This window comes from Triturus cristatus, chromosome 8 (genome assembly GCF_964204655.1).
Source record: "Triturus cristatus chromosome 8, aTriCri1.1, whole genome shotgun sequence".
NCBI lineage: Eukaryota > Metazoa > Chordata > Amphibia > Caudata > Salamandridae > Triturus > Triturus cristatus.
The window spans coordinates 21,072,466-21,096,891 of NC_140591.1; the positions used below are offsets into that span (position 1 = coordinate 21,072,466).

The window sequence follows — 24,426 nt, forward strand, 5'->3', positions numbered from 1 at the left end:
ATTGGGCTAGCTCAGCTATGGTCCTTAATGCCCACCATCAAGTCATTTCGAAGGATAACCAGCAAAATGTTGAAACAAATTTCACCCCAGAGGACAAGGCTTCTCTGGAGATGCGCACCATGCATGGATAGTTCTAAATAGTTACACACTGCTCAAACCACAACTATAATTGGGCAAAGAATTCAGTTACAGGATCAAGGGAGCCTTCTTAAAACATCACAATGGAGTCCTCCCTACCAATGTGCACGCAGCATCCTGGCTACTGGAAGCAGGAGAAGTTCCCTGTGATATTCACAAGACTTTAGATAAGGGTGATGCCTGCCTAATCATCCTTATTGACCTATCTGCGGCGTTCGACACAGTAAATCATCCAGCGCTTCTGGAGACCTTGTCGAAGCGCTCCGGCATCAATGGCACAGTACTAAAATGGTTCACCTCCTTCCTTCAACACCGCTCGCAACAAATTAAAATCAACTCCTGTCTCTCGAAGCCAACAAAAGTCACACTTGGGGTTCCGCAATGCTCGATACTCTCCCCGGCCCTCTTCAATCTTTTCATGGGGCCTCTCACAATCATCTTGAAAAAAGCTGGAGTGAATTACCACCTTTATGCTGATGACACCCAAATCTATTTCAAAATCAAGTCTCCCAGCGACATCCAACACCTCAATGCCACTCTAACCGAGATCCAAACTTGGTTCAACGCTAACCACTTAAAGCTCAACCCAGATAAAACTGAACTAATCCTATTCTCTCCCAAAAGCAACCATCGTCCAATCCAAGAGTGGCTCAAGAATTTGATCGCCCTAAACTGCCCCATCGTCCTATTCGACTCAGTTAAGTCTCTAGGCATCACCCTTGACAAGAACTTATCTATGGAGGCCCACATCAAAAACTCTGCAAAAAGTGCTCTTTTCTCTCTAAAACACGTCAAGAAATTGAAACCTTTTCCTCCCCATGATGACCTCAAGACAGTAGTCCAATCCCTAGTTCTCTCTAAAATCGACTACGGAAACGCCATCCTAACAGGGACTCCAAAAGCTCAACTAGCCCCTCTAAGGGCAGTGCTGAACATGGCCGCTCGACCCCTATCCGGAGTAAAAAGATTTCAACACATCACTCCAGCTCTCAACTCCCTCCCCATGGAAGGGAGGTGTATTTACAAACTAGCCTGCATCACACACAAAACCCTTCACTCTCCGGCCCCTAACTACCTGAACAACAAACTGGTAAGAGCAGGTCAACCCAGAACGCTGAGAAGCTCCAACTCACTCCTTCTTATTCCTCCGAAACTGAAAAAGAAAACCACACAATACCGATCGTTCTCTGGCAACGCTCCCAGGATGTGGAACGCTCTCCCTAGAGTCCTCAGATGCAACCCCTCCTTCTCCTGTTTCAAAAGGGACCTGAAAATCCATCTCCTTAAATACTTTCCTGACCAACGTCAACTAACCTAGACTTCAATATCCGAGTTTACTCCTCTCTCTTGACATTCAAGGATAGTTCGTGATCGGACTGTGTTTAACCACCTTATCTTCCATGCTGTATTTTTTCTATCCCTGATTTTGCTTCCCTACTGCCTGCCTACTTTGTAATGCAATTTCCGTCTGTTTTTCTTTACAGTATGTATGTAAAGCGCTCTGATACCTACGGGTCAAGCTAACGCTATATAACACTTAAAATAAAAAATAAAGTAGGCTGTGTGGCCAACTAAAGGAAGACACCATGCACACCTTCTGCCTCTGCAAGCCTACTTTAAATGTGTGCAGTCACTGGCACAGGGCCTCTGGAACCAGGCTGGGGTCTGCTCCTGCAGACAAGCAATAACAGCATGTTGAAACTCTGGGGACCCTCGAGCAACCTCCTGAACAGTAAAATACCTACAGTGAGTTGACCAGGCCTTAAAGAAAATACTTCATTCAGTCTGCACAGCTCATGCAGAAGTGACCTCTGGGCTCCACCAGGGACTGGGCTAAAGCGCCATGCCCATTAAACTCTGTACTAGACTTGAATCTCTGGCTTACGCACAGCACTTGTACTCCAGTCACCTTTTGCACAGGTCTCTCCCCCTGCACAGTGCATTTTTTCCACCCATACAATCTGAATCTAAATTGCCTTAGATAGAACTGTCAAACTTTCTCTCCCGTTATGCTGCCTTTTATTTACTTGCATAAAACAGGACTCGGTTTTACAGTAGGGATGCAGATTTAAGAGCCTTACGAAGTTATTATTTTAACAAACTCTAACTGTATTTCATTTTGGAACGATTTTAATGAAAATAACAATAATACTTTTAGTTATTTGCCTCTATAGAATTGAAAAAGATCTGACACGAAAGGTAGGAAATACATGCTTGTTGTCACAAGCACATACTTTGCACCATAAGCAGCAGTTACTATTGCCCAATCTAAAGGTCTTTAGCTCTCCATCACCCAATCACAGCAGGATGTATATTAACATTCTGGGACTTGCAGTTTTGCTTTCTATTCTGAGCCCTTCAGTCTCCTTTACTCCAAATAGGAATTGGACTACAGGTACCAGAATGCACTGGGCTCTTTTCGCTTCGCCCTACGTGTGATACATCTTCCTTCAGAGGGACCTGGCTGTGCCCGGGCACGGTCAGCATCTGCAGGGTCGGGAGGTGGGGAGACCATGGGGGGAGAGAGAGAGGGGTTCCACACTTTCGCTGCTCTGCTACCCGTCCCTGACGGTCTTCCGGGTCACGCGCCGGCGCGTGCCCACTCACCTCTCCTCGTGCCCCACGCTCGCGGCCAGCAGTCTGGAACCGGCAGTGACAGCCGCGCGTCCTGCGCACAGAGACAGCGTCGCCATGCCGCAACCGCACGTTTCCAGCCCACGACCGGCGCGCGAGGATTTGAACGTCACTGCTCTCTGGGCGCGCGGCCCAAGCCGTCATCGACAAAACAGCTTGAAGCGTCACCGGGGCGGCCATTTTGCAGTCAGGCGAAAACGACGCAGCTTCTTCTACAGTTTGAGGAACGAGACGACCGTCATCTGTTTATCTTCATCCGGTTTCTTTTTCCAGCTTACGGGAAAAAACAGACATGCATTAGTTTGGCTTCCCATTTCAGCATATCCGTTTTGCCTGACTCTGCCACAGCCATTTAACCGCAGGTGGGCCTAAGGCGTAAGCTAGAACGCCGACTGCAGGCGTGTCACGTGGCAGTAGGATAGATCACGTGCATGGCCATTCCGGGTCACGTGGAGCCCCTGTCACGTGCTGGGGCCGGTACGCCCCTCGCGCCCTTGTTTCCGGAGCTGTCAGGGTCAGCCATGGCGGCCTCACTGCTGCGTCTGGGAGGCAAGGTGAGGGTGACAGGGGGTGCGCGGAGCCCCCATACCTAGCAGAGGCGGTGGCAGCGAGATGTGTGTTCCCCCCCAACCGCTGACAGACAGCGGGGAGCAGGCATTGAATGAAGGAAACGGTCCAGTGCCACAGATGAAAGGGGTATAGGCAGTACCACAGTTAAAAGGCGGAGAGCGTTTGTGGGGTGCGCCAACTGCCACGGATAAAACGGGAGAGGGTCTATGGGGTGCAGGCAGTGCCACGGATGAAAGGAAGAGAGAGAATGTGGGGTGCACTGCAGCCAGTGCCACGGATGAAAGGGGGAGAGGGTGTATTTGGTGCACGCAGTACCACAGTTAAGAGGGAGAGGGTCTATGCGGCACAGGCAGTGCCGCAGATGAAAGGGGGAGAGGCAACGTCGGATTGGTAACGGGGGCACTCGGGCAATGCCCGTCCCACGGATGTAAGGGCGAGAGGGTCTATGGGGTGCAGCCAGTGCCATGGATGAAAGGAAGCGAGAGAATGTGGGGTGCAGCCAGTGCCACAGATGAAAGGAAGCGAGAGAATGTGGGGTGCAGCCAGTGCCACAGATGAAAGGAAGCGAGAGAATGTGGGGTGCAGCCAGTGCCACAGATAAAAGGAAGAGAGAGAATGTGGGGTGCAGTCAGTGCCATGGATAAAAGGGGGAGATGGTCTATTCGGTGCAGCCATTTGCACATATAATAGGGAGAAGGAATGTGGGGTGCAGCCAGTGGCACATATGAAAGTGGGAGAAGGAATGTGGGGTGCACACTACGTACGTGCCAACATACCCTATTCAGATGGGAGACTCACAATTTTTAAAGCTGTTTTCCGTATCAATGTTAGTCAATGGGAAAACAATAATTTCCCCATTCGTTTTTTAGGTCTCGACCTTGCTATCAAAGCGAGACTATAGAGAGCGGGTTTGAAAAGTGCTCCCAAAAAGCGGATTGCATGGCTAGCACGCGCACAATCACGCGCATGCCGCCATGCAATCCGCCTTTTGGGAACACTTCACAGGGTCCGCTCCCCCGCCCCCAAGCGCCCGCGCGCCACGCTCCGCCGGCTTGTTTTTCTCCAGGGCTTAACAGCCCCAGTCAGAGGAAACCCTCGAGCAAACATACCCGAGTTTTAACTACTTAAATGGCCACTTTTTTTCCGAACACTACATCGCCGTGCCTTGGTTCCCTCTGCAAAGCTGAGCGTCTGCTTTTATTTCTAAGGCCTGTGTAGTACAGTTTTTTAAACACTGATAAACATGCCTGTTTTTCTTAGCAGAGCATGCGGCAGTGGGCTTGACATCTTTTAAACGTGTATGATTTACCAGGAAAACGCTAATTGCTGCAAGCCGTCCATCGTTGTCGCGTATGGTCAGTTTGTGCCCGTTTTCCCAATGACTGATTCTGTGATGATGGCAGAATGGCTGCGGCACTCGGAGCCATCGCTATAGCAGTGTTCGACTGTGCTGAGGAGGAAAGCGCGGCGCCGTCGGAAGGGCGGCTAAAAATGGCAGCGCCCGCCGACCACACGCAGCCGGAACATTGGCAAATACTTCAGAAGCTGCAAGCAGGCTGTAGAGAGTCTGTGTTGTTAAATTTAGCAATAGAAGCGCTTCAGCCCACTGGCGACGGGCATGCGATTACGCGCACAATGACGAGCAGAGGCGCCATATGGCTTTCCTCTCTCGTCATGGTGCGCGCACATCGCACACCACTCGCCAGCCAGCCTGCTTTTTTTGCGCCTCAATGCTCCTCCCCCTCCCCCACCACATAGCGCGTCTCGCGGCCCCTTCCTGTATGTGAGGCTCGCCCGGGCCGCGCTTGTTAACACATGCGATTGTCCTTGCTGCTTTGTCCAGAAGGAGAGGACGGAAACTTCTTGACAGGGTGAAGATTTTTTTGAATATGTCCGTATTATGAGCACCTATCGGAACAAGGCAGGATATTTGAGACCATGTGTGCCAGCACTTGGTTCCTTTTTAACTTAGAGTACCCCCATGACAAAGCGCCTTTATTTATTTAATATCACCGGTGCTTTCAGGCCCCTCCCACCTCCCAACACAGCCTGAGAAAGCGACTTCATTTGTTTAGCATCACGAGCGCTTTCAGATCCCTCCCGCCTCCCAACACAGCATGGCTAAGCGCCTTTATTTAATGTCACCGTCGCTTTCACTTTGGGCTCGTCTGCTTTTTGGCTGGCTGATTGCACTCTTTCCGTGCACATATCCACCTTTTATAGCCGCTGAGTGAAACATACATCGGGTGTGCCGGAGCCCTTCTTAGCGGGTGTCGTGATGTCACCGGGTTTCCTAGTAATGTATCTTTCCCTGATACACAGCCGGTTGACGTGTTTGCAGCAGCCTGTTAAACGTGAGTGTCCAAAGCTTCAGTGTGACCAGGCACAGTCCCGCCACACCAGGGGTGCACGAAGTTGTGCCGTTGGAAGCAGGCGTGCAACACCCATTGAACTAAAAGGGCTTCAGCCCCCTCCCCCCCCCCCCCCCGTCGTGTGTGGCAGCCCGGGATGAGACCGCTTCCCGGGCAGACACGAAGCCGCGCCCGAGCACTTCACAGGTCTTTAAAAAGACCATTTGCATGTTAATGAGGCCTCGCTGTTGTTTCACCCCTTCTAAGAGCCCCTGCAGCTCCACTCTGCCTAGATTCAGCCCCCCCCCCCCCCCCCCGAAATTTGGCTCTAGTTGCGCCTCTGGTTGGAAGCGACCCACCGTACCCTTAGTTAATTCGGGGGCGCCCCGCGCAAGAATGTGAACTTGTCGGACATTTTGTTGAGCCTCCAACCTTACTGCAATTCAGCCTCCCTCACACCCTCAGCGGGGCTGCAGACAGTCCCCGGGGGCTAAACCAGCCGGGCGCCTCCTTGGCACTGCAAAGGTGCGATTGACACAGAGCTAAAACTTTCCATTCATAACTTTGCATCAGAAAAAGGTTTTGTGATTGGTTATCTGGGTTAATTCCGTCACCTTTGAGGCGTGCTTAAGTCTATTGTTGGACCTAGCAGGGTATCTCTCTTGAATTGAATTCAATTCCATGGTTTGCATTTACCGCAGCCTCCCACCGAGTGGCTGCACATGGTCTTTTATCAGCGTTCACCCCACCAGTGGTCAGCAGTTCAGCGCTTTCTTTTATAAGGCTAGAGTAACTATTGTTTTCAGTGACAACAGTGTCCTAAATAGGCTGGCCTCTCTTCTCCAATTACAGTATTTAGCATTAAGAATATTTTTACTGCCTTCTGACTGAGGCGCCAGAGGCGATTGAGGAAGTATGTGCTGTCTGCTAAATAAAAATTGCTCTATTACACACAGTCCGATTAATCCATGCAAATTGCATTTGTGTATGTGCTGCCTTACGATGTACAGTGAGTGGTATTTGTTTAGTACACGCGTTTTGGTGTGCTTCTGAAAGATTGCTGTGTATTGTCACTGGATTTTCAAATTCTCCCCCCCCCCCCCCCCCCCACCCCTCCCCCAAAAATCCGTTCGTGTGTCGGACCTTCAGCCCTCCTTCAGTTACGACAGTGTTGAATAATTTCGTTGCAACTCAGTTGAATGGTCTTTGGAAAGACATTGAGCACATAGTTTCAAACACTTAGTTTGAATTGTGTTCACTTTGGAGATTCATTTAAAAAGTGTTTAGTTAGGTGGGAAAGTCAAATGTGGGCTCTCGCCATTGCTACAAGGTACTGTTAGAACCACTTTGCCCTAGCTCCCGGATTGGTGTTGGAATAGGAAATCTGATCATTTAGAACAATGGCACGGAAAGGGCAGAGGCCAAAGTGGTGGCAAGGCCCTGGTTGGTTAAAATAGTTTCTTCTGTAATTTAAAACTAAATGTAAAATGTATAGTTAATAATTAAATACTAAATTCATCACTAAACGAGCAAGGAAACGAGAAACAACCCGGATTCAGCTTCATATTCTGTACAGATTATGGGTTGATTTTGGAAGAAAAGTGACAGTGTGGCATTGGCCCATTTTCTTGGCTTTATTTCTTTTTATTTCTTTTATTTCTCTATCTACTCTTTATGAAGGGTCAGTGAGTGACTACTCGTAGGTAGTAGTCAGTAAGTGTCCTAGGCACATCTGCCCCCTACACTCATCGAGGGATGTTTGCTGCCCACGAGGCATCTGCAGAGTGAGGGCTTGCGGGTAGCAGTCATTGAGGGCCCTAGGCACAGCCCGTGCTCCTATACACTCACTGAGGCACATTTGCTCCCTCAGAGTGACGGCTCACAGGGAGCAGTCAGTGAGGGCCCTAGGCACAGCCGCCCCCTGTACACTCACAAGGGATTTTTTTGCTACCGCGAGGTCTCTGTAGAGTGCGCGTGAGCTGCGGGCAGTCTGTTTCTACACCCGGTGTGTGAGTGTCACCCTGTGCTCCTATACACTCAGTGGCGGGTGTCAGTGCTGTGAGTGAGGGCTGCGAGCAGTCCGTGTTCCTCCCAATGCCTCTACGTTCCTCCCTCAGCTTTCCCAGCTCTCGGCCCAGCCCACAGTTTCCACCCTCTGACTCCTGTCATTGGCAGCCCGAGGACCCAGCCTGTAAGACACATTGCACTGGCGGCCTCTCCAGGCTCCTCGCCTCTCCCTTCTCCACTCCCCTCCATTCCTCAGTTTGGAAAAAGCAACATCTTTAAGTGGGCAGTTTCCACGCAGCAATCCCAGTTCTGCTTCCTGGCTGCATGGGTGGATGTGAGCTGAGAAGGGAGCAAGGACTGAGCGCGCTCTGAGGACCGACCTTTGTTACTGTGTTTTGGCTTTTCATCGGGAGAGTCAGCAATAGCTCATCCCAGGTGCTCTAAATTATAAGTCAGCCTTAGTCACTTGACAGTCAGATAAAGGGATGTGCCAAGATTTCACAGATTGGGATAATAGTTTACAAAATGAGGGCCGGTAACAATCAAAATAGATTACCACAGTACTCAGGTAAAATAAATTACACAAGTAGCACAATACCACTAATTCCAAATAGTCTGTTGTAGTGCATGATCCTGAAGCCAGCATATCAAATAGTACAGTATCTTACCCAGCACCATTGGGAGGCTGGTACAATGACATAAACCAGATACACTGATCCCATAAACTTGGAAATAAACGTGAAGCTTGTTTTATATGCACTGCTTAAAGCCCAAACAGGCAACTAAAGAAGCAGTTACAAGTAAAGTCACCTTGCACAACAAAACACATTATAAATAAATTGGTAAAGCAAATGTAGTACCACCAACCTATATTTCTCATACGTTCATTCCTACGTAATATTACTATATTTTACCAAAATACAAGCACACACAATCCCAATCATAATACAAGCACACACAATCCCACTCTATAAACTTTCTTCCACTTTACTCAACACCACTCCACGCTAAACTACTCAACTCCACTCAATAATAATTTCCTCTACTCTATACTACACCACTTCACTGTACCCCACTACACTTTATAGGTCTACAGTAACAAAATTAGAGCTAGTAATGTTGCATTAATATTTGCTACGCCAAAAACTCAAACTTTTACTAATGCGAGACCTATTGCATTGCAAATGCTTGTTTCCTTTGGACCCTCTTTCTTTTGTTAAATGCTGTCATGTATGGATGATTCTAGGCGAGGTAATGCTCTTCTTGCAGTCTTCATTATCTTTAGTCTGTAATGTTTTCATTACAGTTGTTAAATTTTGAGGCATATCCCACCTCATGAAAGAGGTAAAAAATCAGGAAGAGGAAGTAGTCGTAATAAACCGCCCATGCTTTTGGCCGTCAATAAATATCACAACTATCCTCAATTCATCCTGATCCTTCCAAGGCCAGCAGTTGGGGGAGGGAGGGTCTCTAGTGTCTTTGACAAGGACATTGTGGTCTAAGGATAACGAAGACTACTAGTAAGTAATAAGGATATTTATCCTTGCATCCTCATCCCAGTCATTACATAGTTTGCTGGCTGCGTAATAGTATAATAAATGAAACTTCACCATGAAATGCAAACACAGTTTAATCGTGAAATAAGATAATAAAGTGAAGTAACCAAATTAACAAAATTTAGTTCCTCAAGATACAAATTGAAGCACATTTGGTCCAAAATTACCATCATACAATTTCCAACCCCTGAATCTTAGTGATTGAGGAAAGTTTGAGAAGTTGTCCAAGTTCCAGCATGGCGGATCTCCATCAAATATTTGTTTTTAAGCTCAGCCCACTGCCAGATGGCCAGTGGTTCTCTCCAGTTCGATGACTGAACTTGATCAATTATCTACCACAGTGCTGATAATCCTGATACAGTTGCTCCCCAACCAATCAAGCTCTCATCCGTAGGAACGACACATGGACTCGAAGGTGCTAAGGGGAATCTTTTTTTTCTAGCAATTCTTCAGCCACCAGCACAGTTGATAAGAGATCTGATTTGTTACTGGAATAGTTCTCTTGAATTTCGATTATAGTTTCTAGTACTTGAGTTGATGAATCAGTGGAGGTTTTAGATGTAGCCTGGCCCATAGTTCTAGAAACTACATGAAGCCACCTGACCGTGAACCTGTAGCCAAGTTCTTGCTGTAGCCTGGGTTTGAGCCGCAAATGAGTAAAGGATCTTAAACTCGCTGCTCTTTCTAAAGGAAGGAACACCATGCCTGGATCTGTTCTGATCGAGCTCCTATAAATGTCTGATTTTGTGCAGGTGTTAGATAACAGTTTGAGATATTCATCAACAGTCTCTATTGGGATGTGAAGTCCTGCCTTAAGCCGAACCCCTGAAGAGTTAACGCTCTGGAGAAGGCAGTCTGGAGTCAGTAACCCAGGTATGATAATACATGGAAACCCTGGAGTTGTACTGAAGAAATTAATGATAACATTTTTGTGAACTCTTTCAGAGCAGATCTGATGCCAAATGGCATCACCTGGAAGTGATGGTGCTTACCCAAGGTGGCAAATCTTAGATACTTCTGGTAAGATACCTCGATAGGTATGTGGAAGAAAGCCTCCATCAGGTCTTTGGTTATCAAGAATGCTCTAGTAGTTGAATAAAAAGATAGCTCTTCTGGAGGGTCTACATTTAGAAGCAGATTTTCCTTATCCACTTGTAATGTATTTCAGGTTGATAATCTTTCTTGTTATACGGTTCCTACGAATTAAGTAGGACTGTGTATCTGGACAACAGAAGCTTCAGAATATGGGGACTCAGTCACACACATCAGAAAATGCTGGCCTGGTTTCCAGCTAGCTCACAGTGCCCCATCTTAACCCCTAACCTTCGCAGGGTACCAGATGGTATCAGCAACCTTGAAAAGGACTACTCTTTATTCCCACAAGGAAATTGTGGACACAGATCTTGCATTTTCGTTGTATACTTTTGTATGTCCAAGATAAACACAAGAAATATACAAATTGGATTTTAAAATGTTTATTGAAATAATCGTCGTCTAGTATAGAAAGAATGTGCTTCAGTGATTAGACAGAAGAAATAAAGTATTGTAACCAGCATTGCAAGAATGGTAAAAAAAAGATAAACAATTCAACAATTAAAACATTGCTATGTGATTATATGCTTATACTCCTACCTAGCACTATCTATCCTATCAAGAGCATAGTGGGAGTATTCTCTGCCAGATCCATTGGGATCCACTGGAAAGTGCTAACAAAACCAGACCCAATTGCTTTAAAACAAAAAGTGTACCACTCCTGTGGTATTTGAAGCATTAAATATATGGAGCACAAGTTAACCTAAATGTTGCAGTAGGTTTGTGCGCAGGAGCAATTGTACTTCAGAGGAAGGCCGTGTAACTTGAAGATCAAACGTTTCTCGAGTAGATGGTAACTCAATATCCTTCTGAAACATTAAGGCTTTCAGTCAGCTTAACTTATCAAAGTTAATGCTAAGAATTTCAATTGAGGACCAAATGGTATCTTCCCTAATCTTGTGAGCAGATGGAAATAGCACATTATTACAGCAAGTCACGGCCCTGTAATCTGTCACCCGGTATGGCACCCCAGGTTTTATCCCACAGCAACCTTGGTCTTTTAGGATCAAATAACTTCCATTTGAAAGTACATTTAACACTGGCAGAATTAAGGAGACAGGGATGCCCTTCAGACAACGTGCCAAATTGGCCATGGATGTATTGCATTTTCCATGAAGTGTCACCTCTTTACAAACTAGTGAATGACCAAACTAAGTTTCACATTTGTTTCTGCTTATGAACACTTCAGTTTCCCCACTCACACATTTGAAATCGAAGGGCAACCCCCAGGCTTCTCAAACAAAACTCTCCCCTAAAGCTTAATTTCTGCCTACCTGAAAGTGTTTCAGACAAGATGCAAGCAGAAAGGTTGAGATTGGTAGTGTGATAAAACCATGTATTAACCAAAACAGCAGATGGTGTCTCGGCTACTGTGAAAGGCAATGTCTATAAACGCTCTTTATTTATCATTGTGTATGTTGCATCTTTCCTTGCCATCAGTCTCTATGTGCTTTTTAAATTGTAAGGCAAACTCAATTCTGTTGCTTTCAGATATTTCTAAGGCACATGGTTTAATTTAAAACCTGCAAAGTCCAACTCAGTTGCATAATCGATCTCAGCTAACTTTGCCCATGCTGAAGGAGAGACAAGTCAATCTGTATATATCGAATGCAGATGAAACAATAATGCTTTTTCCAAATTAATCCTATCAATTTGTCTTGAGTGTTAAGAAGCTTCTATCTGGTACATTTTTCACAGTTCATTGTAAGTAGCATATATAAATCTTTTTGAGCCTGATCACGTAGGACTTAAGAAGAAATCTTTGAAATTCATGTCTTCAGAAAGGACAAAAATATGTTCTTTAATTGCAGATCAGGTGGAATACATTGCTTGCCTAACTTTCCTACACCATAGGTGGTAACCAGCCCTGAATGTTGAGACTGCATGCATCGGGGATCTTGTCTGCCAGCTTTAAAACCCTTGAAGAGTTAAAAAAAAACGTTCATTACAACCATTAATATCAACTGGCCACACTAACCTGAAATTGAAGACTTAAATTAATCATTCTGGTCCATGCTATTGAGTTGTTCTTAGGTAAAATTAGCAAAACTGGGTCTAAAGGACTGGGACCAGAAAAATATGAAAACGTTTTCAAGTAAGTTTTCGAACTACCCACTAGTGGAGCCAGGCAATATTCCCATTGTGTGTAATTGAAAATGTACATGGAATAGTAGCTGTATGTAAATAGTGATGGGCATAGTGATGATAACAAAACATTTCACCATAATTAGCAGAATTTAAATATATATATTCAGTTTCAAATACTGTATAAGATTCTAGTTCAGAAAGCATGCTCTTGATAGTGTCTGCATTCCTTTCATCTGAAATTGAATCAGGAGTAATAATCTCGTCCATAGGCACCCTAAATACACAAGAGATCTGCAGAGTTTCTGTAGGATCAAAAATATCAAACGGGCCTTATCGCTAACAATTAAATCAGAGCTAGGAACTGCAGAAATGTTCGCAAGGGACGGGTCTCATCACACTTCACGTGAAGAAGAATGAGGCTTCAGTACCTCAGCTTCCAGTTCTGCAGCACAGCATTCTGGAAGGTAATGTCCATTTAAGAGCAAAAAAAATACTGTAACAAATCCAACCCAAAGGAATAAGAAAAATAGTGAAATAGAAATCCAAAGATAGGACCATGGAAGAATCAATAAGTCTGTTTCAGCCAAAGAAGAAATGCACGTGTGCCATGCAGTCAGCCACAGTGCTTCACGTTCCAGGACAATCCCAGTAGAACTGCTCCTCTGCTCAATGTAATCGCATGCTATGTTCCTAGGCTTCTACTGAGTGTACAAATAACATGATAATAATGCTTACTAAGAAATAAACTGCATGTAGAATAACTTCAGTTTAATATTGTGTAGATGTAAGTCACTATTAGAAAATTATGTAAAGCTGAAACGTGAAACTAAAATGGAGACTGCGCGCCGGCCTCTTTGTTCCACACAACATTCTGAAACCTACTGTCACCTTTGGCACCAGAAATATTCTCGAATAAATTCCCCTTTTCTGCTGAGATTTGGGTACTCTGGCTATAGCTCCTTTCATGATGATAGTATAAATTGAAGACTTCATGGCTGTAATTTCAGAGGGTCTTGTGGTATTGGTGTAAGAGCTGTCCTTGTAGATGGATGAGGAGAGCCACATATCCTACAAGTAATTTCAGGCAAGAGTTCTGTATCGCCTTACTAATGGCTACCCTGCATCTTCATTTACTACAATTCGTCTTTGACGGAGTTTTTGGTTTTAGGGGAGGAGAAAGCTTCTCATATTATTCTCTTTACTTTCTCCTCAAAATCTTCATCTATATGCCTTCTGTATCTTTTCCTTTGTGGAGATAAAGTTCTCATATTATTCTTTAATTTCTCCTCAAAATCTTCATTTATATGCCTTCTGGATCTTTTCCTTTGTGGAGATGGAGTTCTAGAAGCAGGCCTAGAGGAATCGGACCTAGGGAGCTCAAGATATCTGGCCTTTTTAGCGTGTTTAGCCATTTTGCTAAGTTTAGAAATCCCAAAATGATGGCATAAAACAGAAGACTCCAGTTACCTATCATCATGCTCTTTAAATACAGAAGCAAGCGGAATGACCCGGAAATAATGTAGTGCACATGCGTGTAAAGCCACATGCCTGACTTTTAAGACCGAAAATAGTAGGAGAAGCCAAAGTAAGATAAACTTACCATCTCTAAGATGTGAGAGGTCCCAGGATCCCAGCTTTCTCCCAGTGCCTCCTGCATCACACTCCCTTGCTCGCCTGTGCCCACCACAGGGGAGTCTAAGAGCAGTGATGGTGGGGTTACGAGTCCTGCAAGGTCCCTGTCCTCCTGCCTTGTCCCAGTCAAAGGCTGGGACAAAATAATATGATGAATTGTAGGTAGGTATCATATGTTTGACCTCTACAGTGATGGGCGGGCTATTATAGCTCCTACTCCCGCTTCCTAATTTTTAGGTCTCGCCTAGCGTGGGAGCGCATGCGCTGCTCGCTCGGAGAGATTTATTGTTAATGAGTTTGAGAAAAGGGCTTGAAGCCCCGCACCATATTTCCATAGGCTGGCGTCACCGTTTATGCTAAATGGTGGCCTGCCATTGGAAATGAAGGTTTTTGGTGGATTCCCTTTGGCCTCCGATCCGGACTGGGTCGCCTGCTTTGCTGCTGTCGCAAATGAGGCCATGTGTTTCTAATTAAATGTAAATGTATGTGTCTTGTAAAGCGCACTGCTGCCCTGAGGCGTCCTGGCGCTGTAGACCGCTGGGGAACCCGTCCTGGCTATCCCTGTCAGATGGTCCCTCCAGGGTATCTCCAGGGTGAAACCAGGCATCCTCGGCGAATGTGGGGGGCCGTTGTGGAGATGAGGCAAGCTAATGCCCAGAGTTGCCGAGTGTGTTCCTGGTTAGAGTAGGTACCGAGGCGAGAATTATCGAGTCCGTTTTTACCCTGGTCCACGACCCTGCCGCGTCGGGAATTGAACCCTGGTCCCTGGCCGATTCTCTGCTTGCGGATCTGCCGCCTCTAACCAGTGAGCCACACCTCTCCACATTAGAAACACATGACCCCATAAAGATAAGAGGTCCCCATGCTCCGGCTGCAGCGTGGTCCTCTTTCACTTTCAGGACCGCGCTTTTGTTTTTTTCATTGCCTCGAAGCGCGATGCAAATATAAGGAGGGGAAAGCTGTGAATGGAGCTGATGAGTTAACGCTGTGATTAGCTGCGTTTCATTTGGCCGCAAAGCCTCCTTCATTAGTCTGTGCGCCCTTTGTGAGGTTTTTTACACGAAGCATGCCAACCTTTCTAATATGTATAAACTGTTTTCACACATAGCGCGGTCCGCTATCACTTTGGGGACCGCGCTTGTTTATAGACAGGGCCGCCTCGCCAGCCCCTCCTTGTACATCACACATTCTGGGCACCATGGTCAGTTCTCTCTGGTAATCCCACCGGTAGACAAGTGGCCAGCAGCCCTCCACCCTTGCATACGCATGGACCCGGAATGAGTGATTCACACAGGACCGCCCTGTATTCTGCAGTAACATCACTCTGTTGTCACCAGGCCGCCTCTGACACACCACCGTGAATTGTGCATGACAGTGCAAGGTTGTGTGAAGAGCATGCCCCCCCTCCGTCAAGGGAGATGGACAAAAAGCTGCGCTGCACGTGAGCCGACGATGAGCTTGAGCGCTCACTTGCTGGGCTCATCAAAACAGTCATGGGAAGGAGAAAGATGCTTCCTTGATAAACTAACGTGGCAGTCCATACATCAATCCGAGACCCCCCTGTGTCATGGGGGGCGAGGCGAGGGTAATGTATGCATGGATCTCCGGCCTGCAGTGAAGGACCCTCTCCAGAGGACAGGGGCCCCCGCCCCGCAAGCTTCCCGTGTCCTCATCCTAGAGGCACCGCAAGGCCCCTGGTGGTCCTTCCTGCTCCAAGGCACCCACAGTGGCCGCTTGGCTGGGCCCTGTGATTTATCGAGGTGATTTATGCGCCAGGTTTTAGGAGCTCAAGTGGGGGATTAACCTCCATCACAGGGCTAATGTAGGGGACGAGCGCCACAGCAAGTATTAAGCGGCATTAGGTTCCCGCCTGTCGATATTCCATATGAAATATCAACGCCAGATTTATGAGGCTGCGCCTGTCGGAGGTCACGTGCCTCGCTGGCCATTACTCCTTGTTTATCCGTTCACTGCAGTGTTTGGGGCTTGGCACCAAGTTTACGCTTTGTGACCCTCTGCAATGCAGCCACTTACCAGTACACAGGTTGGGTTTTCATCCCCCGCAGAACATTTAATGATTCAAGAATATAATGACCACTTCAATTGGCAGAAGTGTCAACTTATCCTAAAGGTTACACAGCAGTACATGGGTATTTGCACTTAAGGTAAGCGCTTAGAAGAGGGTGGTTCGTCTGCGCTTTCTCCTTGTGTCAAGTCAGGGACGTTCTGTCACACTGCCCCGCCCCCACGGCACATCCCCTGTTTAAGGCCTCTTAGACCCAGCTCTTCTAGTCGTCTGTCCCAGAAGGACTCGGAGCTACCCCCCGCCCCCTCCCAACGTTACAAAACATGAAGTTTTCCAGGAGTCACAAGAAAAAAATACCCGTTTTCGACATCTCTTTTGGCAGCTGACGTCACTGTTGTTCTAGGCCTAAAATCTGTACTGTACTCTTGTGGTTTCCGCCTGCTGCACCACTGGCTGGTGCCCCCTGCACCGTGGCAATGCACTTCGAGTGGCTGAATGTGTGCTGTGCACACCCTAGCTCCCTGCAATAAGAGCTTATCCGAAACAAGCATTTGCAGTGCAATAGGTTTTGCATTTACACAAGTTTGAGCTATTGACATTGCAAATAACAATGCCTTTTATTTTTGTTTTTAAAACATAAATAAAAGGCATTGTCATTTACAATGCCAATAGCTTAAACTCTCGTAAATATGAGATCTATTGCATTGCAAATGCTTGTTTCCCCTGTCTTGAGGTGGACTACCCCCCAATATTTGGTGACTGATACTAGGACATTTGGATATTGGGGTTTAGTGCCTTTATTTGTACAGAACAAGTTAAAAACGATGACCCTATACATCAAACACCAAATCTACAAAATCCATGATCAGGCACCACAGGTCCAAACTATTTCCCGGAGAACATTTGCTTGAAATATGTCTGATGAAACCCCTCCTCTCCAGATTAGCAAGGTTTTCTGGCCCCGTAAATGTAGGCAGCAACCTTTAAATAAAAGTAAACGATAGAGACCCTTGCTCGTGCGCTAGGTTTCTATGAGCCAAACGTAACATTTAATCTTAAAGTTTTGCATAGCATAATCTTAAAATGAACTCTGTGAATTTGACTACATTTTCGCGTGTGATTACAGGTAGCTTTGAAGCAATGCCAAAGACTCCGTAACAGTATGAGTTCCATACCGGCACACTATTTGCGTTTTTAATTCACCCCTTCCAACCAAGGCTAAATTTACAAATGTCAGATTGTGAAAACCTAAAACTTAACAATATATCTTGTGTAAAGCAACCAGAATTATTAAGTAGTTCTGTTGTGAAAGGCCTCAATATCTTAGATAGTGTTTTTAAGCTTGACCAATGGAGTATATGTGATATACTTTCACCCCCTCCTTACTCATGGCCTCCCAGATTATCCCCAAGTCTGTCTAGCAAAGTGGCGGAATTTCTCCGGTTGCCCGTTGAAACTTGTAAAGTCACCTTTGCATCTCTTATGTATGCTGCAGCACAGCAGTGTGTTGGACGGTTCCTACTAATTAAGTAAGAATGTGTGTTTGGGCAACATAAGCGTCAAAACTATGGAGACTACGTCCTCTCATATCGTCAGAAAATGTTGATCTGGTTCCTGGCTAGTTTATGGTGCGCCATCTGGACCCCTAAACCTCACAGGTTACCTGATAGTGGTTGCAACCTCAGAACATGACAACCCTAATTCCCCCAAGGAAATCGTAGAACCAGATCTACCCATTTGTTATTAACTCATGCATGCCCAAAGGGAGATACAAGAAATACACAAAGTGGCATTTCAAACATTTATTAAAGCATTTAGATTCTTGTTTCAAAATATATGCACTGCAGTGATTAGTAGAAGAAGCAGAACATTGTAATCAGCATTACAAGATTGGTGAAAAAGATAAATCAACCATTTTAATTATTGAACTGATAATAGGAATACATATAGTTGTACTCCTACATATCCTAAAGAGAATAGGGTGTATGCGGTTCTGCGAGACACCTTGGAGTGGTCTAACGTTCCCATTTATCTGTGTGTGTTTCATCCTGAAGCCAGCCCCGACCAAGCTCATCAAACGACTGCAACGCATCCAAAACGCCTCGGCACGACTGATCCTCGACGTGCCACGGCCACATCACCCCCCACCTGAGAAACCTGCACTGGCTGCCCGTCAACAAGAGGATATCCTTCAAGCTCCTCATCCACGCACGCAAGGCACTCCACAAGACTTGCCCAGCGTACCTCAACAGACGACTTTCCTTCTACATCCCCAACCGCCAGCTCCGCTCCGCCGACCTCGCACTCGCAACCATTCCGCGCATCCGAAGAACAACCACTGGCGGGAGATCCTTCTCCCATCTCGCCGCCAAGACGTGGAACACCCTCCCACTGAGCCTACGACAGACCCAAGGCCTGCTGACCTTCAGGAGACTACTCAAGACCTGACTGTTCGATCAGTAGTGCGCTCCCCCTGCGCCTTGAGACCCTCACGGGTATGTAGTGCGCTCTACAAATGTTTGATTGAGTCTGGTGTAGAACAGGCCGCTGTCCCTCGCGGAGTAGTGATGCTCTTCATCTGTGGTAGAATTCAGGCACGGGCGACCTCGACAATCCATGGAAATGCTCCTCTGCCGAACCAAAGCTTAAGGCAGTTTATATAATTAAAACTTGGACTCATTCGCACTGTTCCTGAGTTCAGATCTGGCTGTCATTGTTGACCAATTCAAAGCTGTCTCCGAACAGACAATAATATGCAAGGGCAGTTTCCGAAGTGTACTTGGTCCTTGGATAAAATGTAAGAGGGTAGAATAATGTGCCTACGAAGAAATGTATTTTAAGCTAAACACTTACTGAGTACACTATCGCATACCAGCACACAAGTAACATATGTTAAGACATCGCCTAAAAAGATGTCTACATGAACTACACTTAATGCAGTGGAAAGGTGTACCTGGATTGTGTGGCTGCAAAGTGGCCACATTCCATGCATAACTCTTTTGGGACTTGTCGTTTTACCTATACAACTTTGAGTATAAGCTCAAATGATTCAGCATATGAAGTGCTGTTAGTTAATCCTTTACTGATTGTCAGTCATTTTCACATGGCATGGGGGCAAATTGGCACTAATGGTGTAAAAGAAGGGGAGCAACCAGTTAAGAAAGTAGCTTAAATGCTCTTGCACAATTCATGTGTATAAATACTCAAATACCTCAGACCAACAGCTGCATTCTGTGATTTTTTTTTTTTTTTTTTTTACAATTTTGGGAAACGTTCTGCACATGTACTGGTTAATTCGGCCATCTCTACTGGGAACAGTCCAATAGGAACCACCATCCCAGGTCCCCTCCAGATAGAAATGCAAGCAACCACAGAACAGTTGAATTAGTGAGTTCTAGCTTGAGCCATGTGGTAGTGAGCATGGGATCCAAGTCTGGGCATGCCCGTCGCATTTGGGGCATCACATTGAGGATAACAAACATTTCAATGTTTTTGCACTGCTTACCAACTTTTTCTCCAGTGCGTCATTAACAAAAATTAGTGCGTCATTAAAATTTCTGCTGCTTCTGCAACCAAGAGATTGCGCAGCTCCTGGTTCAACATCACATCCAATGTGGTCCTTACCAAAAACTAGAAAGTTTCTTTCAGTGTGGTTTTTGTGGTGCCCAATGTATTAATGGCACGGATTTCTTTTTTTAATTTGTTTTCTTCATTTCGTAAACATTAACAACATCATATCAACAATGACTGCATTTCCACATAAAGATGTCCAGCACAATTCAACATCGATGCAACACATCTGATGTCCTTCCAATCTAAAGTAGTGCCCAGTTACAGCAAGCATTGGCTCACTTTCCTCTTATGAGTAGCTCAGGCGGGCTGGCCATCCAGGAGGTATACCATGCTTCGGTATGTTCTCAATGGCGAGTCGAGATCTTTCTCCAGTAGGGCGTCTCCCATTGTGCTCCAGCGCTGAATGTCTTCAGGGTCCCTGTCATCAGTTTGCACCATGGTAAGCCATATCTCCCCGGCCAATAAGCATTTCCGGGCATCCCGAAACCACAGTTCTAAAGAGGGACCACTAGGCTGAGTCCAGTTAATCTTAGTTCTACATTTTACCAGCAACAGCACCAATCCCACAATCTGGTATGTCAGAACTGTCTTATTGTTCTTGGATGTCTTGTAAATCTTAACCCATTTAACTTCTTTACAAGTGTTGCGTACGTTTTCAGTATTTCAGTTATTCTCTTTCTCGTGTCCCAAATATGGGGCGACTCACTTCATGATTTTATCGCTCTGGTTCCATTCTGAGCTTCCAGTAGCTCTTGTCACTTTTATTTTTTTCGGTCTTCTCTTCTTAGTCCCATTTTGAGCAGTACAGCCAAAGTCTAAAAAATTAAATAATTCCCTCACGGCTTCTTCCCGTTTGGCACTTATTGGGTCTGTTCAATCTTATGAATTCCAAACAATTTGCTTGGTTAGAAACCGTGCCAATAGATGTTATTCACACACCTGAAAATGAGCGGCCAACCTCACAGACCAACACATTCTTTTCTGCCCTTCTAGTCCTACAATGAAATCCACTGTGATAAGAAATGCAGTGCAGAGTTTTCATGATGCCATGTGGGATAGAGTAGAAAAGGTATCGTGGAATGCAGAAGGGGTAATCTGTTGAGGAAACGCCTGACCACCAAACCTTTCTTTAAGGAATCAGTTAAGGTTACAATCGTATTAGGAGTGGCCAAAGAGTGTGCAGTTTAGGGATATCTTAGGGATCCAGCTGAATTGTAACTTTATTTTTGTTAAAACCTTAATGTTTGTTTTACCTGTTCCTGTCAGTGCTTTAACGTGGACTAGGTGACGTGAAGTACCTAAATACAATCCTAAATAAAGAGGCAAGAGAGCTCAGTGCTGGATGTTGGGGATATAGTGAGAGGCAAAAGGGGTGCACTGCGTGATTCTGTGGGAGAGGTAGTGCAGATGCACCAAAAGACAATAAGGATTGGTGTGAGTAATATAGGAAATGGAGTTAGAGGAATTAAGGGATGCAGTGGTGAGTATTGGAGATGTAAAGAGAACTCTGTGGTGTGCACTCAATAATGCAGTGCGCCATCCAATGGAGCGTGGAGGAATGCCACAGGATCACTCGGGGTTGTAGCAAGCTGATATTGGGGGATGCACATTTGGTGGGTAAGGGTACGTGGAGAGAGCATTGAAGACCCTCAAGGACAGGGCTTCTAAATGCCCACAGGTTTTAGGAAGGATTCAGTGTCTCACCCACTTGCAGTGCATTTAGTTGATGGTAGGTGACTTTTAAAATCCTGGAAATACCACAATGTTTGTTTTGTTTCAGATTCTGCAGCTGGATGCATGGAGCTTTAGAGCTGTTCATCCCTCCATCTCACTCTGCACGAAATCAGGACGCCCCAAGAAGGAGCCCACAAAAAGTAAGGACAACTGACTGGGGGGGTACTGTCGGTGAGGGGTGGGGGTACCAGGAGAAAGCTGTGGAGATCACATTGGCAAAAATGTGCGTTTCACAAGCAAGGAGAGTTCAGGTGTAATTTGCAGTATGGTCTTTTGCTTCCGGGCTAACACGAGTTGGCGTCTGTCAGTGAGTTTATTCAACGAGTTGCAGTGAATGGCGTTAAGAACTTTATAGAATGTAGCACTTCAGCCTTGAGCGTTATATTCGTGTGTAGCCGTTTCACACCTGAAAGGAATCTTAGGCTGCAAAAAGCAGAAGAGCACAGAGTAGCACAGTACCCACCGGAGGTAAGATTCATGAAACCGACACTGGAAACACAGTTCTCAGACAGAATTATCCAACATTTTGCTGTGTCTACTCAAAAAGCACAAGTCAGATGGAAAGAGAGAATTGTCATTATGAATCTGTACTATGAATTAATTTTACATTTTTCACAAATGTATCCAGAAAAAATGGACTAGAATCATTGTGATCCGTTTTCTTCAGATTTAAAAGAAGCTGAGCAGCAACATCCGTCTCTCTTTGGAACCTGTGGACATCACAGGTGGACATGGGTAAATGCAGCAGTGCCGGCAACAACGAAATGGCACAATGCTTGGAGTCTCAAAGGCAAGGGTCCCCAGCCTTTCCTATGGTCATTGAAGACCATCTGCCTAATATAGGGATTTGATAACACTGACGCCAAAAAACCTCAAACACTGCCCCAAGAGTACTCTATTCCTGCTACAGGGAACATGCAGTGTTAATGGCACAGGAGCTGTATCGCAAAAGGTTTACATTTGGGGTCACTGAGGATCAATTTTGTCCCTTCGCACTTGAGACAGCAAAGGGTGAAAGAGAGAGAGAAAGGGAGGCAGAGAACGTGAGCGAAAAAGGAGAGCATAATGAGGGAATAGGCAATAGCAGAAGAAAGAAAAATAAGAAAGCAGCAGAGAATGTCGGAAAGAAAGCAAAAAAAATAAACTAGAAAAAAATAAGGAAAGATAAAAAAGAAAGTAGCAAAAGAAAGACAATTACAGAAGTACCAATTTAAGGAGAAAATAAGAGGACTGAAAAGATAAACAGTGAAAGGAATGAATTAGGAGAAAGAATGACAAAGTAAGAAATTGAAATAAAATAAGGAAGAGAATGACAGAAAAGAAAGAAGGCACACGAAAGAAAAACAAGAAAAGGAATGAAAGTAAGGAAAGGAAAAAGTGAGAGAAATTAAGGTAAGGTAGAAAAAAGAAAATAAACATGAAGTAGAGACAAGGAAAAAAAATTACAGTAGCATCGAAGACAGGAAAAAGAGAGAAAAAGTAGAAATACAAGAAAAAGAAAGAATAACGGGAGTAAAGATGAAGACGAAGCTAAGACTGAAAGAAAGGAGGGAAAGAAGAGAAAAGACCAGAACAAGAAACCACAGGGTGAACAAAATAGGACAAAACAAAGGAAGTTGAGAAGGAGATAAATCAGGAAAGAGGGGAGGAAGGAAATACACTGAGAGACTGGAAGAAGAAAGAATTCAAGAAAAAGGAAATCATTTATAAAGGCTAGTGAAAGAAGCAGGAAAAGAAGAAAAAGGAGAATGGTAAAGTAGAGACAAGAAAGAAAAAATAATACACAACCAAGGGTGAGAAAATAAAGACATAGGGAAAGAAAGTGTAAACAGATAGGAAGAAAGAAGAAAAGCAAGGATGAGGAGATGCATCAAGAAAAAGAAGGAAAACTTAAAAGCAAGGAAGAAATGGCAAACGATAACGAGAAAGGTAAGTATTTTTCTTTCTGCAGAGTAACCTGCATCATCAACTTTCAGGTCCTGTAAATAGCTGCCTTATCTGATAGACAGCTATATATTCTGAAGCCCCCTGACAGGCAATTATCATGTGCAAGCTATTCAGTGGCAGCTTACGAGCTACTGGCAGATCGCCAACGATGTGTTGGAGAGCCCTGCTCCAAGGGAAGGCAGTAAAGGCAAAAGTCATTAGTGTATAATTAGAAGTTTTAGACGGTGCAAAAAAGCTACAAACCCCTGGATATTTTATTTATTTTTATTTATAAAGTTTTATACAGTGAGAATAGGACCCAAGAGGGGATCAGAACGCTTTTCAAAAGGTCAAGAAGGAAGAAACCTTAAAACATATAACAGAATTTAGAGCAAAACCGGATGGGTTGGACCCAAAATGAGGTAGGAGGCCACCAGAGTCCATGCCCCCTCTAAATCGAAATATACATGATCACAGAAGTCCAATACTTTACATTGGTATAGCAAATATTGCCTAATGTGGCTAGCTACTATAGAACATGAGCCTTAAAGCAAAAATATGTCCATTGATAGCACTTTGACCAATCTGATTTCTGGGGTAAGAGAGGTCAAGATTCTCGCGGCAATACCCTAGAAGGCTCGATTTTATAAGTTTTCTTTTTATAGAATTTATGTGGTTTCAGCCGTAAGGTGCTAGAGCTTCTAGAAGATTGTGCAAGGTACCTTGGGGTGTTGAAGTGTAAGGCTTTATGGGTCATGCATGCAATATTTAGCTCAAACCGTGCCTCATAAGGGAGTCCATTTAGAACCTGTAGATCAGGAGTGACGTGGTTGTATCTTTTACATCTTGGGATGTGCCTTGCAGCAGAGTTAAGAGAAGCCCTCCAAGAAGCCACAGTTGATCTAGGTAGGCCGCATAGGTTTGCACTTCCGTTGTCCAACCTGGAAATCACTAGGGCTTGAACAACTGATTTGAAGTCTTCGAGGGGGAGGAAGGGTTTTAAATTCCTTAGGCTGTTCATTTGTACGTTGGCTCCTTTAGTGCCAGTACTTATTCCCTACTGCGTGTTCAAGTTCTTGTCAAGGGTTTTTCCTCGAGA

At 45.1% G+C, this 24,426-nt stretch overlaps 2 protein-coding genes across 3 annotated transcripts in view; one reads left to right on the forward strand and one right to left on the reverse strand.

The window, feature by feature from the left end:
- Window positions 1-3,084, reverse strand: part of WDR4 (WDR4 tRNA N7-guanosine methyltransferase non-catalytic subunit) — a 104,030-nt gene extending 100,946 nt beyond the window's left edge. The window contains exon 1 of one of the 2 annotated variants that reach the window (XM_085620753.1): window positions 2,746-3,084. In XM_085620753.1, coding sequence (XP_085476879.1) covers window positions 2,746-2,831 — 86 coding nt within the window. In that variant the 5' untranslated portion in view covers window positions 2,832-3,084. Of the gene's footprint in view, window positions 1-2,537; window positions 2,579-2,745 lie in introns of those variants that run through there. The other variant, XM_085620754.1, reaches the window with a different exon arrangement.
- An 86-nt stretch (window positions 3,085-3,170) lies between these two features.
- The window catches only part of NDUFV3 (NADH:ubiquinone oxidoreductase subunit V3), a 77,041-nt gene continuing 55,785 nt past the window's right edge, over window positions 3,171-24,426 (forward strand). Inside the window, exons 1-2 of the mRNA XM_085620752.1 lie at window positions 3,171-3,326; window positions 21,448-21,541. Coding sequence (XP_085476878.1) covers window positions 3,204-3,326; window positions 21,448-21,541 — 217 coding nt within the window. The 5' untranslated portion in view covers window positions 3,171-3,203. The remainder of the gene's footprint in view (window positions 3,327-21,447; window positions 21,542-24,426) is intronic.